Source organism: Triturus cristatus, chromosome 12 (genome assembly GCF_964204655.1).
Source record: "Triturus cristatus chromosome 12, aTriCri1.1, whole genome shotgun sequence".
In the NCBI taxonomy this organism is placed as follows: domain Eukaryota; kingdom Metazoa; phylum Chordata; class Amphibia; order Caudata; family Salamandridae; genus Triturus; species Triturus cristatus.
Genome location: NC_140595.1, coordinates 537,032,914 through 537,052,006, shown reverse-complemented (window position 1 = coordinate 537,052,006; position 19,093 = coordinate 537,032,914). Strand labels below are relative to the sequence as shown.

The following is a 19,093-nucleotide window of genomic DNA, read 5'->3' as shown; positions in this document are numbered from 1 at the left end:
GCTTGTAAAATTGCGGTCGAATGGCCAACTTCAGAACCTGACCAAGACCTCATTACGCATGGTCCTTCACCTTTAGTTATGAAAAAGTTTGAGCAGGTAATCACATGGTTACACTCCAAGATTCCACCACAAGACATTGACTGGGTCAAAATAGATTGGACTACCCAAGAACCCAAGGAATCAGTAAATGCTAATTATGAATGGCTTTTACAAGCCTTTAAGCAGTAAAGTGGGCTGGACACTATAGATTCAAAGGATATGAGAGAGTTTGTTTCCAAATTTCTCTTAGGATTATGACCAGACATCAGCTTTATGATCTAGCAGCATCTGATCTGTTGGCAAAACAAATCCGTGGACGAGATTCTACGGTATGCCAGATATTGTAGTGATGAGGTAGTCTCGAAACATAGGAGACTGAAGGATAAGCTGATGCTAGTCCAGATGAGGAATGCAGATAGGATAGACCAAGTACAGTCGAGTGGAGTGACATTGGGACGGAAGCAAGTACACAATCATGGGGGGACCCAGAATACGTTGGATTATGCGGATCAAGAGAGAGGGAAGCCCATAGATCCCAAGAGAGGAATAGACGTTGGTACCCTAAAGAGAACCACCGCGTGTCATTTTTGTCACAAAATCAGGCATTGGAAGCATGAGTGTTGATTAAATCCAGCAAATCAGATTCAAGATGATGAGATAGTGCAGGTACCTGAGGTCGCAAATACTGTAACAAGACCCAGGTCTGTGCAAGGAGGGTTTCGAGCTCACAAGTGCCATTTCCCCAACATCCGAGGATCCCACTGGGGAATCGAGTGTACCAGCTGATGCCCTTTATCAAAACTCTAGATGAGCTTGATCTAGATCCATTACAATGGTGGTGCCTGAGGGGGGAGGAAGACTGTACCCTTGGAACAGTCTTAGAGGTAGACCAGAGAGGGCCGTATGTGGAGGCAGATGTGGACAGTCATCCCATCACATTCTTGATTGATACTGGTTCTACTCTGAGGTCCGCAGTAGTTCTTAACCTACCCCTCTTGGGACAATTGATCCAAGTTGTAGGAGTTGCTAACAAGAGAATGACCAATCCATTGACGGATGAAGTACCTGTAAGAATAGGAACTTTTCAGGATCAACAACAATTTGTGGTGTGCGATTCGAGTCCAGTCTATTTATTGGGTCGTGACCTTTTGTGTAAACTGTATTGTACCATCTATTGCACACTCAATGGAGTGGAGTTGCAGACTACCGATGATGACATTGCATTCAAATTGGCAAATCAGAATCTTTCCTGTGTTGACAACTGAAGATCTGCCATACATTTGAGGGGCTCAATCTCTCTGGAGGTGTGGGATTTCACAGGAGAAGAGATGAGTGTAATCAGAGGGGTTGAGCCAGTCAAGATACAGATCAAGCCAAATACTGAGTTCCCAAGAACTCCTCAATGCCGGAAACAGTATCAGGGATTAAGCCAGCGATTGAGACCATGATTGAGCAGGGCATTTTGAAGGAGATGATGGGGAGCCCATGCAATTCCCCTATAATGGAACTGCAGAAACCAAGTGGGAAGTGCAGGATCATGCAAGACCTGCGAAAGGTCAACACGATTGTAGTTCCATGTTGTCACGTGGTACTGAATCCATCAGTGATCTTGTTTCAAATTCCTTGTGAAGCTAAATGGTTTACAGTGATTGATTTGTGCCATGCATTCTTTTCGATACCCTTACATGAGGAAAGCCAATTTTTATTTGCTTTCCATCTGGAAAATTGTGTGTAAACGTGGTGTTGTATCCCACAAGGGTACACTGAGAGTCCATCGATTTTCAATCAGATTTGGAAGAAGAATCTTGAGAGTCTGGTACTGCTGCAGAGTTCAGTTCTTGTGCAGTAGATTGAAAATCTCTTGTTTGCATCAGAGACAGAGGAGGCTTGTAGGATCGATACTGTTGCATTGTTAAATCACCTGGGAGAGAATGGACACAAGGTGTCCCCGAGCAAACTACAGTACTGTTTGCCTGACGTTCAATATTTGGGTCATCGCATTGAGAAAGGCAAGAGGAAGGTTTCACCAAACCGCATTAAGGCGATCATGAACGTGACTGCGCCTACCACACAAATAAGTCAGGATGTTTTTTCAAATGTTTGGGTACTGCCGACAGTGGATTCCCAACTTCTCCTCTCCAGAGGTTGACGCACAAGTATGTGAGTGATCCAGTACCATGGGATAACAACTATTTGGTCGCTTTCTTGGAGCTGAGAGAAAGCCTTTGTCGAGCTACGGCTCTAGAAATGCCTGATTACAAGAAGTCCTTCTCGCTGTTTTGCTGTGAGAGCGAGGGTTGCACACTATTGGTACTCACACAGACTCATTGAGGTGTCCGTAGACCAGTTGCCTACTTCTCAGCTACCCTAGATCCGGTAGCTTTAGCGTTGCCCGGATGTCTCAAATCCATTGCTGCAACCGGTGTCAGCATTGAAAGATGTGAAAGCATTGTGATGGGTCATCCTCTTACTGTATATGTTCCACATTCAGTTAAACTTCTGATGAGGAGTACCAAAACTAACCCTGGGCGTAGTTCGCGAAGTAGCACTTTGCGAAGCTACGCAAAGTGCAGTTCGCACTACGCGAGCTACGCGTAGCACTTCGCGAACTGCGTGGTACCTTGTTCGCACTGTGCCAGATGTCGTTTTCAATGATTGCACAGTGCGGACAAGCAACCGGCACTGTGCAATCATTGAAAATGCCATCTTGCACAGTGCGAGCTGTAGTTTTCTGCTGCTCGAGTAGATTTTTACTCGAGCAGCAGCTTTCTCAACGCGAACTGGTAGTTTCTCATCGCGAGCGGTCGCGAGCATACGCGACCACTCGCAATGAGAAACCTGACCTGCTCGCGTTGGGAATCTCGCCGGGAGGTTTATTTTCCATGCTTGCGATTGCCAACTTGATGTTGCTGATCGCGAACAAGGAAAAAGTCTCGCCGGGATGTAATTTTGCTTGCTCGCGGTCGCCAACTTGACGTTGAGGACCGCGAGCAAGCAAAAAATGACCGCAGCACTACGCTACGCGTGTTCGCACTGTGCTACGTGCAGTTCGCGTAGTGCGAAGTAGCGCGAACTTCGCAAACTACGCGAGCGTAGCGTAGTGCTTTGCCCAGGCTTAACCAAAACACAGAATTTGACAAATAACAAAAGCACACACTATGAGCAAGTCATACTTGCCTCAGAGAATGTGACTCTGAAGAGATGTTCTGTACTGAATCCTGCTACTTTGATGCCTATTCCAAATGTTGATGATGAAGATTGTGAAGATCATGACTGTCTCGATGTGACTGAACTATGCACCAAACCGAGACCCAACATTGTTGATGAACCTCAGCCTGAATCAGTCCTTTTTGTGGACGGTTCCTGCTTAAGAGACAACGCAGGTTATTTCATAGCAGAGTTTTCTGTCTGTACGATTTCTGGAGTTGTGAAAGCCGTTTGTTTACAGGTAGTACACTCCACACAGGTGGCTGAAGTCATTGCACTGACACGTGCATGCCTGGTTTCTGATCAGATCCGAGTCACCATCTACACCGATAGCCAATATGGGTTCGGTGTGGTTCATGACTTCGGACAGCTATGGTCTCAGAGGGGGTTCCTAACGTCATCAGGCTCTTCCATCAGAAACGGGGAATAAATGAGACAATTGTTAGAGGCCTTACAACAACCAGAAGAAATAGCAGTGGTTAAATGTGTCGCACATGGGAATGGCAACGATTTTGTCACTCTCTGCAACAGGTGCGCCGATGAGGTTGCATGTTTCTGTGCTGAACAAGGGTGCATTTTCAATGGGGAATATACTGGAGAGAGCACAGAGAGAAATGAGCTCAGCATGATGCTAGCCATAGCGGATACTTGGGATGAGGTCAAGTGTCGGCAGGGAGAAGTGTCAGAACAGGAGGAGGCTGGTTGGATTAAAGCAGGTTGTGAGAAAAGAGATGATGGCATTTGGGTTTCAACTGATGGTCAAGCAGTGTTGCCAGATGATTTATTAAGCCCTATGGTGAGGCATATTCATGGAGCAGTTCACATTGAAAGAGATTCCATGGTACAAGTGTTCAGACAGACATGGTTTAACCCACGATTTCATGCGTTTGCTGAAGCAGTGTGTCACAGATGTGTTACATGTCAACAGATGAATGCTAGGAAGAAGACCGTGGTTGCATTGAGTCACATTGGGAGATTTGTGGGTCCCTTCAATAGGATCCAGCTTGATTTCCTCAAAATGCCTTGGTGCAATGGACTGAGGTACATTCTAGTGGTGGTGTGCGTTTTCTCACGATGGGTGGAAGCATATCCAATGAGAAGGTGTGATACTCTCACAGTGGCGAAGCTGCTACTTAGAGAGCTTATACCACGCTTCAGATTTTCAACCTTTTGGTGTCAGATAGAGGAACTCACTTCAATAGTGAGGCCATGAAGCTGCTTTATACTGCCTTACAAGTTGATCAGAGATTGCATTGTAGCTACAGACCTGAGGCATCCGGCCTTGTGGAACAGATTAACGGAACTCTCAAGATGTGAATGGCAAAGGTTTGTTCGTCCACGTCCCTGAAATGGCCTGATGCATTGCCTTTAGTGCTGATGAGTTTGAGTAGCATCCCCAATAGGAGGACAGGACTCTTGCCACACATGATCCTGATGGAGAGGGCAATGCAGTTGCCAGCAGTGCCATCTACAGCATTGATAAACATCACCTATGATTTGATCCTTGATTATTGCAAAGGACTGGCTTATGTGGTCCGTTCTGTGTCTCACTAGGTTGAAGCTGGTACTGCCCCGACCTCGAAAGACCTCTGCCACGACCTGTGTCCAGGTGACTGGATACTCGTTCGGAAGCACGTGAGAAAGAGCTGCCTTGATGCTCATTGGAGAGGTCCCTACCAAGTGATTCTGGTGATTAATACTGCTTTGAAGTGTGGAGGCTTGCCGAACTGGATCCACGCCTCACACGCCTGCAGAGTTTCAGGACCCCTGGAAGAAACAGCTCCTCTCCCAGAAGGAAATCCAGCCGTGGTTGTGAGGCCACTGGATAGGACAAGCAAAGCTGTGGTGGTTGCTAAAAAGGCTAGTCACACACCAGAGGCAGCTGAGGGGGGTCACGCTACACAAGGTCAAGGTATTGACTCTGAGGAAGACGGTAACATTGCGAGAGGTATGGAGTAGGGGTGGGCGGAATTTGCGGAATTAACCTTCGCAAATTATCGCGAGAATGTTTAAAATTATCGCAAACAAGCAGAAATATCGCGAAGATGCGGAAGTTTTTTTCCGGCATGTTCGCGAGATTTTCTGCATGGTTGCGGGTCGCCAACTTACCCATGTGGTTGCTTGCGGGCGCGGCCATCTTGTTTTGAGTTGTTCTCGCGGTGCATGATCGCGAGAAGAAAGACGTGATCGCGCGACGCATGACGTCACTGCGGGCGCGAACTGTCGCGAGACAGCGCAAATGGCTAAAAACAATACAACATCTCATGGAGAACGCGACCGGATCAAGAAAACTTGTCGGCGAACGCAGGGATTCAGGTAAGGCGATCGCGCGCGCGCGAGAATGTATGATTTTACAGCGCGAGCAAGAAACAAATTATCGCCAAGCTGCGGAAACCGGAATTTTTGACATTTTCGCGCTCTCCGCGGAACGCAAAAATGTCAAATTATCGCAATTTCCGCGAACGGAACGAAATTTTTGCCCAGGCCTAGTATGGAGTCAGACTCAGCTGGAGGAAATGGTGTGGAAGATGATCGGGTGCAGAGAAGGAGAGCAGAGTTTGCAAGAGAAACGTGGCCCGTGAGAAAAAAGAGGCAGAACCTGAGATTGGCATCTGAAAGAGATTTTGCCCCTGTGTCTGAAATGTCTGAATCAGAGCTAAGTGACACAGAACAAGCACAGGAGGGCTTGAGGAGATTGAGGTGAGCAAGAGTGCCTTGCCAGAGGTAGACTGCCCCAGAGTGGACTTATCTGGTCACAGATGCCTGGAACAGTGGGGACCGGGAGACTTAGGTCTTCACAAGTAGTCAGCAGAGTTCCAGAACTGAAGATTGAGTTTGAACTGGTGGTTCCAGGATTGGAAATAGAGGGAGTGTTAACAGTGACGGTACTGAATCATCAAATATTGAGTGGTGAGAGGGTTTTGGTTTTGCGAGATTTGTCCTTTCCAACATTTGGATATCAGCCACTGGCTCAGGAGATTGCAGCAGTTTGTCTTGAGATTTTTCAACATGTCAGTGAGGAGATTGGATCTGAGCTTATAAGTGGCTGTTGATTGAACTGTGAACTGTAAATAAAATGTTTGCCTTAAAGAAGATAACCTGGCACGAGTGAAAGAAGAATACAATTAGGGACTTTCCATAAAAGAAGAAAGAGGGCTAAGGAAGTCTTCCGAACTGTGTAAATAATTGTGCAACGAACTGTGAAACCGATTACCAGGACTCCAAGGAGTTGTGCGTGAACTTTGTTGAGCAGCAATCAGAGGCAGACAAAGAGACTTTGCGCTAATCTTCTTGTTGTGCTGAACCGACTCAGTTGAAGATGGAGTCTGGAAATCCAAATCATAGAACAAAGTGTGTAATAGGCACACTTAAAGTGGGAGTGATAATAGTAATAGCAATAGTTATACTTTCTGCAAAAATTTCACATGATGCAGAAGTCACTGGGGAGGGACATCCACAACTACCACTTCCAGCACAAAAGAGGTTATATTAGAAGCAGATAAAGCTATGCTAGATGAAACTAGTCGCATGTTACACGTTGATTTGTCTAAAGGTGATTATATGCTGAATGGGATGTATGACGTTACAACGCACACTTTTACAACGCATGCACTTACAACGCATTTTTTACAACGCATAATCCATTACAACGCATGACATTACAACGCATGACACTACAACGCATTTTTAAAAACTACCTTTACAACGCATTTCCATTACAACGCATAATACCTTTACAACGCATACCATTACAACGCATAATATTAAATTGCATTTAAGGTAAGTATTAGATAGTATAGGGGTAAAAGTTACTTTTCTAACTCCAGGGGGTGCAACAGTAGGGTAAGTGTTGGATAGTATAGGGGTAAAAATTACTATTCTAACTCCAGGGGGTGCAACAGTAGGGTAAGTGTTGGATAGTATAGGGGTAAAAATTACTATTCTAACTCCAGGGGGTGCAACAGTAGGGTAAGTGTTGGATAGTATAGGGGTAAAAATTATTATTCTAACTCCAGGGGGTGCAACAGTAGGGTAAGTGTTGGATAGTATAGGGGTAAAAATTACTATTCTAACTCCAGGGGGTGCAACAGTAGGGTAAGTGTTGGATAGTATAGGGGTAACAATTACTATTCTAACTCCAGGGGGTGCAACAGTAGGGTAAGTGTTGGATAGTGTAGTGTAATATTATGCGTTGTAATGGTATGCGTTGTAATGGAATGCGTTGTAAAGGTAGTTTTTAAAAATGCGTTGTAGTGTCATGCGTTGTAATGTCATGCGTTGTAATGGATTATGCATTGTAAAAAATGCGTTGTAAAGGTAGTGCGTTGTAAAAGTTGCGTTGTAAAGGTTGTTCCCCTGCTGAATGCCTATGCAAAGCTTCTATATGAATATGTGAATACGATGGATGTGAGAGATTGTTATGTATGTATGTATGTAGTTGCCTGCATCAGTGGAGGAGGGTATCTGCTCCCATCACTTGCCCCTGACTTATGGAATTTCATGTAGTTTATTGCTTCGTATGTTTTATGGTAAGTGTCACTATGAGTATTATTTCTACAAGTACGATACAGTATTTTCTGAAGTTCCAGCTTACAAGCACCTGAATATGTATAATTATTACAAGCAGGAAGAGAGAGTAGTGAAGTATTTCATACCTACCGTTACCCTGTATACAGCTTATGCTCATCGTCATAATTTGACGTGCTTATTAACAGGCATAGAAAATAAATGTATAGATCAAGTAGAAGATAGACATCAACAGTTAGCAGTAAAACTTAACAGTAGAGAGGGAAAGTTTGAATGGACCAAGGAGGAATTAGCACACAAGGCAAAGAGGAGTTATGGTCCAATACCTTTAGATTTTGTGCAGCGAGGAAAGCTTTGCATTGGACAGGTGCAAACTTATTATAATAAAATTCTTTGTTGGACAAAGTGTGTGTGATAACATCTTCACTACTGAAACTACTGCGAAGACGTTCTTGAAGGAAGCGGTGCAAGTGGTACCCAATGTGTATTTTGTGTGTGGGAAGAATGCTTATGTGCGGTTGCCATTGAATTGGTATGGCACGTGTTATGTGGCTGTTGTGTTTCCCAAGATTTAACACGTTGAGGATTTGGGACCGTCGGAAGGTGGATTACATCATAGGGAGAAACAAGCTGCGAGTGCGGTAGAGATTGGTGGAGATGTATTTGGAGCAATGGTGTCGATAAGAGCAATGGTGATGCAGAACCGCCTTGATTTGGACGTATTACTAGCAAAAGAGGGTGGAGTCTATAAAACGCTGAGGGTCCAACAGTGCTGTACTATAGCAAGAATCTGAGGAAGTATTTACGTAACATCACTGAGATTCACCATGAAGTGCATGATTTGCCGACAGAAGGTGTGTAGGACAAGGTTGGAAAGGGAGTTAGAAAATTTGGAAGTTGGTTTGCCAACCTTGGTAAGGGAATTCTTGGTTAAATTTTTAAGCTTATCATCATAGTGGTGGTTTTTGTGATTCTCTTCATTGGAATGTTAAGCGCTTATAAGTGGCATAAATCCGGACAGGCTGAGAGATCTCTTAGAGAGCGGGAGAGCAGAATGGAGACAAAGCAGGACAGTCACTATGAGAATCTCAAGAGCCTAGAAAGATTTTGTTAGGGGAGAATGGCTACAACTTCTGTTTAGTTCGGTTCGGTTCTCTCTACAGGGAGTTGTAATTGTTTGTGATGACATATGTAATCAGAGGGGGGGACTAATAGAGCGCAATTGTCCTCTTTCATTTGTAGGGGTGCATCATAATCATGAATAGTTTGCACCCGCATTTATTTTAATGCTGTATTAACATGGGACAGTAGCATGTGTACTGTAATAATGTAAAGAGTGTTGTGTTAAGGATAATCTTTATATAATGTGAAGAAAATTAATGTTGCAATGCACACACATTTAATTGAAAACATTAATGTGCAGAATTTGTATAAGAGGCTTTTGTTTATATATTTGATGTGCACATGTGATGTGTTGACTTAGAAATGCTTGGAAAATGTTCATTATATATATGGGTTCATAAGGCCTATTTGTCATGTTTTTATGTTGGCCAATTTCTGTAGGCCTGAAGTGCATTCTCTCTGGATGCTCTTGCATTTTTGATTAATAGTTGAATTCCATGTTCATGTTGGATTTGTTCTTTTTTCACGTTTCTGTTGCAGGTGGAGAAACCCTTTTTTGTTAGTTAGAATAAAGCTTTTGTTTTAGGAGTTAGGCACAGGGGAGGAAATGATACATTCACGCAAGAAATACCGATAATGTGAGACGGTGTTCTTTCTCACTGGAGAGGGCCTGGGAATCAAGGTCATCAAACCCGGAGCTGGGAGTATTGAAATTAAATGGAAAATCACCTATGAGGAGTGCCCAGCGGGATGAGGCTATCGGATGATACCTAATGGGCGTGTTTTGTGATTTTGGTGTTGGAATTAGGGACAGTGCCCCGGGGGTTAAGTCGAGAGAGGAGAGGAGACCCATACAATGTGAGTGTACTTCTTAGGAAGTCTTCACGTGCTGACACCTTTTCCTGACTTGCCTGGGAATGCTAAGTAGGGATGTCATTAGAGGCAGTGTACGGATAGACTAATGCTTTTCACTTTCGAACCGTCAATTAAGTCTGAGCTTGATGTGGGGGCACTTATTACTTGTGTCCTGGTCCTGGAATTCATCATTCCTTTCATGATCCAACGACTGAGAATTGCTCTTAGGTTTGGATTTGTAATAGTTCCAATGTATTTCTACAACCTCATCTTGAGGTGCTTGTATGTCCAGTTATTTTTGGCTTTGCAATAACCCCACTAAATTTACAACTTGGAGGCTGTGATTCATCAGAGTCATACGTCACTGTGCTTTCAGGTCTGATGTGAAAAGTTATTTCTCCCCTCTACACTTCTAAGCAGGCACCAACGGTCCATTGAATGAGGGTTCCAGAGTAGATTGGAATCAGGAAACCCGGGCCCATCAAGCTCCATGGCTCTTTATCTGATTGCAACTCAGAGATTTGGTGAACCAAGCCATTGGAGATGAAGGGTGCTGTACTTAATTTGTGCAGGGGTTTGTGGCCTGGACTTAATTTTCTCATGAGACTTAGAGTACGGGCGAGAGAGGCAGGACAGGGAAAAGGAATTACGGAGAGGAAGTTAGGAAAATAGTGAAAAAGGGGTGAATATGAATGTACAAGAGAAGAAGGAGAAAGAGGCAGGAAGTGAAGACTGTGTAATAAAAAGGCATAATGTGGAATCAAGGCTAGGCAATTCCTGCATTTGGAAGCATTGGCTGTAGGCTCCTAGGAAAAACCTTGAACCCGAAATTTATTTATTTTGTTTACTTATTTATTTATTTACTTACTTACAGTACTTAATTTGTAAAAAAAATAAGTGTCAGGACTCTTGTCAGGAGGCCACTGTAGCTTGCACCACACATTGCCCCTGCCATGCTGCCAATGCTAGTAACAACACAACTAATAACCATCACACAAGTGTGACAATTCAGATTATTTCCGGCCCCAAAGCTCTACGAATGGCCTGGGCTGCAGGTAATAGTCATTTTTAATGTTCATTGAATTCATAATTAACTGTTTTTGTGGCATCTCTAAATTAGCCAGGCAGCGCCCCCTAGTGGGAGACTACTGTCACAAGCACCAGTGTTGACTTTTAAGTGCCGGTACCGAGCCCCAGAAACCACCTGCTCAAATTAAGCACTGTTTATTTACTCATTTATTTTTCAAATTAAGCATTGCCAGAGGGTCTACGTCAGTACAGTGCACTCAGAATTTTACGTCTGAGAAAAACCAAAATGCTTTCTCAGGGACAGATGTTGCTTGAATTTTTTTAGTTTTTGAGGGTCTGCTCATTTCATGGTTCTCCTGTCTCTCCTTGAAGGCCTTTCTTTATGTACACTAACTAGACCTCTTCTGGCTTTCTCTACCCTATGTTGAGTTCCTGTGTTTGATCATACAGTCTTTCTTCTGCAATCTACACATTTGAGGTTCAGTCGCACGTCTAAGAGGATGAGTCACAATTTCTTATCTTACGCTCTATTCAGCATATTTTCTTTACCCCGCAGCTCTTGGATGATCTCACACTTTCCATAACTTCACTCATGAAAGATAGGGTTCCATTTTGACCTTCATTTATACTGATGCAGCCTGCACTCCCTCAATGCTTCCATCTGCTCTTTCCACTCCCTTACAATCTCTTGCCTCTTTTGTGGCACATAAAATTGATCCCACATTTCACTCATCTCTCATCCGACTTTATCCAGCCACACCTCTCCCTAACACAAAAATACATTGTAATATCTGAAAAAAAACCTTCTATCATTCAAAGCCAACACATTTCTGATTCAAAAAGCTATCATTTTGTTGCATTCCCACTGTTGGGTGACCTCCCCACGGTCACACTGCAGCTTGTGTACAATGTGTCACTGTTTACACTGTTCAATAATTTCTCAGGGCCTGTCTTTCTTACCTTATCTGCTTCCAGGTGCTCCCTACAATCTTCAATTCATTTTTAAATGTTCATAATCTATTCATCTTGTTAGTGTCTTTCTCTATATAGCTTATTATTGCTCTGTTTATTTCTGCAAATTAACCTTGGTGCCAGATTACACACATTTTGTATTTGTGCAAAACTGCAGCAAATGCTCTTTTGCAACCTTAAGATATAAGCATCTGGAGCACAGATATTTAGCCCTAATCTCTACTATAAGACACATTTTTACATCAGGTAAAAGTGAAAAAAATTATTCTGAAACAGGGGCAACAAATATGTAAGATAAATCTTTTGCTTATAATCATTTTACAGGTGTAACAGAGTTGTTAAAAAGAAAGATATGATCCGTGTTTAATCTTTGTTAAAAAAGTGATGCATAATATTTTTAGCTGTCTTTTCTACATTAGCATTAATATACAAAGCAGTTGATGTTGTCTGAAGCTTAGTTTCACCTTCCTTATTTTAACAAATAAAGACAATTTATTTAATCATTTCAATATTAGGTTAACACATCAACATGCAGAAAATAAAGGGGAATATTTACAAGCCCCTATCGCCACCACAACGCCACTTTTTGGACGTTGTGGTGGCGATAGGGGCTTTGCCTTATTTACAAGGCAGCGTTGTAAATAAGGCACCCTTTCACGCTATACTTAGAGTGAAAGGGGAGGGCAATGGGGGTTGAGATGGGCGTTCCACCGCAACACCCATTGATTTTGATGCTGCCTGATAGTTAGAAGGGTGGCGTAAATATGGGGTAGCGCCAAAATGAAGGCCCTACAAAACCTGGTTGTACCCTAGCGAAACGAGGAGAAATATTTAATTTCTCCTCATTTTTGCTGTTTCAATGTGTGCTGCGTTATGCAGCACACATGGAAATAGCAAAACACCATTGATTGTCCTTGCATTCCTCTTAAAATTTCTCATGCAGTGAAATACGACCTATAACGCATTTCATCAAGGTAACCAAATGCTGAATGAACAGTGGAGAGGTGAAAGCATACAAAAATTACCTAATATCGGTGTGCCCTGGGAGCTGGGCAGTAAATCGTTTAATATCAGCAGGAGAACCGAGAACCCCAGAACCACAGTTATCTTGAAGCCAAGTCTCTCGCCACTGTTCATTGGTATGAACATGCTGGCCAGGTCAACCATCACCAGAAAGCAGGCCGGGATTATCAAATTTACGACATAATGGCTTGGGGTCCTCTCTATGATGATCTGTAAAATAAATTTAACATAGTTATAATATTTCTAAATGCAGTATATCCTACCTAGTGAACATAAGCACATAAACACTCAGAAACACATCATTAACAGAACACTAAATAACAGTAAAAACAAATAAAAAAATAAACAAGCATTGGCAAAGCCACTTGATCTGACTTGCATTTTCAGTTATCAGCTGGATCAATTGGCTTTTCCCAACCTGCATGGCTCACTGAATTCGTAGATCATCTTCAGCCCAGCTGAATGCGGTTGCTTGGTAAACCAAAAGGTTTTTTTCTCCAATGAAAAATAATAACGGAACTACTCAAAGCAATTACTTTGATTTGCCACAGAGTGAACCACGGTTTCATACAGTGCCTAAAAATAACAAGAAAAAGGCAAGCCCGTCTGCGCGCGTCCGCGCCTGGACCGCGCCCAGTGCCAGGACCCCTGGCCCCCACCGATGCAAGACGACCCGACAGACCTACGACGCCGCTGCCCTCAACGCACTCAATGCCGGCCAGAACCCCACCTGTTGCCGGGCCGCCCCGAAACGCATTCACGGACCCTTCACTTGCAGAACCTGCAAGTTCACCTGCCTCCGAACCTGCACCGCGCCCGCCAAGCCAAGCTCCAGCAGCGACCTCAAGTGCATCCTGCTCAACACCCGCTCCGTCCACAGACACGCCGTGGAACTCTGGAACCTCCTCGACACAACATCACCAGACATCGCCTTCCTCACGGAAACATGGATGAACGCCTCCTCAGCCCCCACCGTCGCCATCCCGGACGGGTACAAGATCATCAGGAGGGACCGCGTCAACCAGACCGGAGGAGGCATCGCCATCGTCCACAAGAACACCATCTGCATCACGACCGACTCCAACGACACCTTCGCCGCCGCCGAGCACCTCAACTTCCAGATTCACACCGACCCAAAGATGACCCTCAGAGGCACCCTCATCTACAGACCCCCGGGACCACGCACACAATTCAGCGAAGACATCACGGACTTCATCAGTCCACACGCCGTCCCCTCCGCCGACTACATCCTCCTAGGGGACCTCAACTTCCACCTGGAGAACAACAAGGACCGCAACACCGTCACCCTGCTGGACAACCTCGCCAACCTCGGACTCAAGCAACTGGTCAACACCCCCACCCACTATGCCAGCCACACGCTTGATCCCGTCTTCTCATCCAGCAAGCACATCACCTTCAGCCACTCCACCGGACTCCACTGGACCGACCACAGCTGCGTCCACTTCAGCTTCAGAAAAACCACAACCGACCACCACCCGCAACAGGTTCCTCACAGGAGCTGGAGCAAGATCACCGCCGACCAGCTCGCCACCTCCCTCAGCCAGAACCCACCTGCCAGCACCACGGACCCCAACGAAGCAGCCAGCAACTTCACGCAGTGGCTGACCGCCAGCACCGAGGACCTCGCACCACTGAAGAACGCTCCCAGCAGACCCAGAAGCAAGAAGGCCCCCTGGTTCACCGACGAACTCAAGGACTCCAAGAAGACCTGCCGCACCCTCGAGAAAGCCTGGCTCCTCGACCAGACCACTGACAACATGCCCGCCCTCAAACACGCCACCCGCAAGCACCACCAGCTCATCCGCACCACCAAGAAGAAATCACTGAAGGAGCGACTGGACAACAACGCCCACGACAGCAAGGAACTCTTCAGCATCATCAAGGAGTTCTCCAACCCCAGCACCGGCAACAACGACATCACCCCTTCACAAGATCTCTGCGACTCCCTCGCCTCGTTCTTCCACCGCAAGATTGCCGACATCCACAACAGTTTCGGCACACCATCCACGCACCCAACCGTCGAACCAACGCACCCCACCGCCACCCTCCGCACCTGGACCACAGTGACCCAGCCCGCACGATGAACACCATCCACTCCGGATCTCCAACCGACCCCTGCCCCCACCACGTCTTCAACAAGGCCGACTCCACCATCGCACCCCAACTCCGGGACGTCATCAACACCTCCTTCAACACTGCCACCTTCCCGGAGAGCTGGAAGAATGCTGAGCTCAGCGCCCTACTGAAGAAACCAACAGCGGACCCCACCGACCTCAAGAACTTCCGACCCATCTCGCTCCTCCCTTTTCCTGCCAAAGTCATCGAGAAGATCGCCAACAGACAGCTTGCCGCCTTCCTCGAGACTAAAGGATCCCTCGACCCCTCGCAGTCCGGTTTCAGAGCCAACCACAGCACCGAGACCGCCCTCATCGCAGCCACCGACGACATCCGAGCCCTGCTCGACAACGGTGAAACAGCAGCACTCATCCTCCTGGACCTCTCCGCAGCGTTCGACACTGTCTGCCACCGCACCCTAGTCCAACGCCTCAGCAACATCGGCATCCAAGAGAAGGCACTGGAGTGGATCATCTCGTTCCTCGCCGGAAGAACACAGAGAGTCCGCCTCCCCCCGTTTCGATCTGAGGCCACCGAAGTCATCTGCGGCGTCCCGCAAGGATCATCACTCAGCCCCACCCTCTTCAACGTCTACATGAGACCTCTTGCTGCCATCGCACGCCAACACAACCTCAACATCATCTCCTACGCCGACGACACCCAGCTGATCCTCTCCCTCACCAGAGACCCCGACACCGCCAGAACCAGCCTACACGAAGGGATGAAAGACGCCGCCGAGTGGATGAAGAACAGCCGCCTGAAACTGAACTCAGACAAGACGGAAGTCCTCATCCTGGGACCATCACCCTCCGCCTGGGACGACTCCTGGTGGCCCCCGGCCCTGGGCACCGCCCCCAAGCCAACAGACCACGCACGCAACCTGGGCTTCATCCTGGACTCCTCCCTCTCGATGACCAGACAAGTCAACGCCGTCTCCTCATCATGCTTTCACACCCTTCGCCTGCTTCACAAGATCTTCCGATGGATCCCGACCGAAACCAGGAAGACGGTCACCCAGGCCCTCGTCACCAGCCGACTGGACTACGGAAACACCCTCTACGCCGGAACCACAGCCAAGCTACAGAAAAGACTCCAATGCATCCAGAACGCCTCCGCCCGACTCATCCTGGACATCCCCCGACGCAGCCACATCTCCGGCCACCTGAGGGACCTGCACTGGCTCCCCGTCAACAAGAGGATCACGTTCAGACTCCTCACCCACGCACACAAGTCTCTCCACGACCTGGGCCCCAAGTACCTCAACGACCGCCTGACCTTCTACACGCCCACCCGCCAGCTACGGTCTACTAGCCTCGCCCTCGCCGCCGTACCACGCATCCGAAGAGCCACCGCCGGAGGCAGATCCTTCTCCTTCCTGGCGGCCAAGACATGGAACTCCCTCCCCATCCACCTTCGGCTGACCCAGGACCACCTCGCCTTCAGGAGACAACTCAAGACCTGGCTGTTCGAGCAGTAGCGGGCCCCTTCCCCCAAGCGCCTTGAGACCCTTCTGGGTGAGTAGCGCGCTATACAAGTGATATGATTGATTTATTGATTGACAAGGGCTGCGATCTGCTTAAAGACAAAAAGCATATAATACAAGCTGTAATGCTCATAGCAGCCGGAAAGTTCCGATAAACCACAAAGATGACCATACATTTATGAGGCGCTGTTAAGAAATGGAGTACGATAGACCATCAGAGAAAGGAAAGGCAAGGGGAGTAATGATACAGGATGTAAAAGCAAGTAGACAGGTAAAATGGATTATACAAGGCTCTTAATTAGAGGCTTCCCAAATCGCGATGTTAGATCTATTAATGTAAGTTGGTAACTAGAAAATAGGATCAACATGTACTAATACACCATAATGGAATGAACAACAGTGTTCACTGGTTCACAAATGATATAAAGCAAAGTACTACAAGTGAGGGACCAAAATACGCATGTGCTATGTGGGGCATATATAAGAGATATGACCTTGCTATGTCTATAATTCCTGAGGGAGACATATAAGAGAAACACTTGCAAGGAGTTAACAAAAGTGTATGCACAACATATATATGATAAAATATAAGGACTATGTGTAACGGTTTGTGATGTTCAAATAATCTCTTCATTTAATCCCTCCTTTACACTGTCGAGGGTGAAAATCCAGAAGGTTTCCCTCCTTTTACGGCTTATTTCAGTAGACAGGACTGGCTTAGGTTTAACCTTTTCAAGAATACACCAACGCAGATCATTTTCCCCGTGGTCCATTTCTAAGCAGTGTGCAACTATCGGAGCTGTAAGTTTTTTTGTCCCAATGGCCGATTTGTGCTCACGGCTCGTTTCCCCTATGTAGGCCAACTCGCATGGGCATTTTTTATTTGGAAAGGAGACAATGACACCTTACAGGAATACATCCGTAAAAGGAGGGAAACCTTCTGGATTTTCACCCTCAACATTTTACCTGTGTGGAAACGGTCTACATCTTTATGTTTCCCTTTAAATCTAGATATGTATATGTGTCTTGTATGATCGCGAACGACTGTGAGGAATGATTGACTTGGATAGAAGATTGATTGTTTAATAGGGGGTTAACAAATTTATATTTAGTTTTGTATGATAACTTGTTAGAATGTGTATATATTAAAAAATAGAAAAAAAGTTTTTTATCTTTTCGAAAAAATGTCATTCAATGCATTGGTTAAGAAAAGAAGAAGTTAATAAGAATAATAAACAAAACCCCCCAAAAAGTTAAATGTGTTTATGTATGTTGTAAATATTTGATGTTTTATATGCACTTATACCCATACTAGATTCAATCATTGGAAAATAAATATAGGCCATAGGGGAGTTTTTCTTGTTTCTATTCACTTTGTCCAGTTCTTCTCTTACTCCTAGACCTTATATGCCTTGTAGAGGGGGTCCCTTGCTCTCTTATTGTTCGATAGAACACCACCAACCGTTGCACCCTATTAAATTTTAGGCGTATTGGGTTACACAGGCAGTAAAGACAGGGGTAATTGGGAAGCCATATGGTGGTCAATAGGGGATAGTGAGAGGCATTTCATACTGGATTATACCTTCCCTGCTCCCTTCATTGCTGGCAAATGGTGTAGGTATAAAAGGGGACAGGCATGTGACACCCACCTCTTTTCTCACAGAGATGTCAGCTAGGTTATTGTCTGTTTCACTGTGTCTCTTCTATCAGTGCAGCCCATGGACAACCTCAGAAGCTAGGAGCATAGGTTATTAACAGGTTGATGCTTATATTCATCCAGACGCCCAATGCCATTAATATATGATGTGGATGTAACAATTGCAATCACAATTTGGGCCCTTTATCGGCAGAGGAATATTTTTTAATTATTTATTACTATTCAGAGTTTTGTATAGCTCAAACTTGACCCCATGGGGTAACAGAGCCCTTCACAGTACAGTAAATGATTACTTTATCTTTAGTACAATACTCTGAATAGCATTTAACATATAAAAGTCCAATTCAAAGTTGTCACAGCCACTTCACTCAATAAACAATACTTTAGCACATTCACAGAATGTAAGTCTCGAGGGACCATATCATCAAGGGAAGCAATAACCTATATTAAACAGGTGAAATTGGATCTTAGCAACAATCTCTTGTGACTCTAAGCGAGAGGGTTTAGTTGAATCTTCTGTGGTTGTTCCGTATTGGTTAGGGTAGGAATTTGCTCATTAGAAAGATCTTGGTTTCGTGAAAGAATGCAATTGATCACTCCCGACATCCTAAGATGTCCGTATGAGAATACACAATTTTAAATGGTCTCCTTCCGCAGTCCCTACTCTTTATAATCGGGTCAGGATACAAAGAAGCACATTATGCTGCTTCTTTCAGCCATTGTTGTAAGATATTATCAATCACATGTTAGATCAGCCCTTTGAATATTTATCTCCCACTGTCATGCCATTAACTTTCTGGTGTTTTATTTCGCCTCCTATAGAGTGCTTGCATTGCACTGCAATCCCTGCAGCACTATTTTACATCGAATAGGTATACTCAATCAACATCAATTTTGCCACCTTCAATTCTTTATCTCATACATGCACTCTATACAGAAAGCAATCTTTTTTACTGTAAAGACAAATTTATTAAATGGTTTTTCATTACTCAAATGTGAGACTAACACTAACAGGATCTCCTAATTGCTTTTTGTTTATCACG

The 19,093-nt window shown here is 45.2% G+C and overlaps 1 protein-coding gene and 1 long non-coding RNA gene across 5 annotated transcripts in view; one reads left to right on the top strand and one right to left on the bottom strand.

Annotated features, from left to right (window-relative positions):
* LOC146776235 (uncharacterized) overlaps positions 1 to 19,093 on the top strand; it is a 616,314-nt gene that overhangs the window by 204,985 nt on the left and 392,236 nt on the right. The window lies entirely within an intron of this gene.
* LOC146776236 (5-hydroxytryptamine receptor 3A-like) overlaps positions 1 to 19,093 on the bottom strand; it is a 395,550-nt gene that overhangs the window by 180,345 nt on the left and 196,112 nt on the right. The window contains exon 7 of the mRNA XM_085637645.1: positions 12,777 to 12,984. Within this exon, the coding sequence (XP_085493771.1) occupies positions 12,777 to 12,984 (208 nt within the window). The remainder of the gene's footprint in view (positions 1 to 12,776; positions 12,985 to 19,093) is intronic.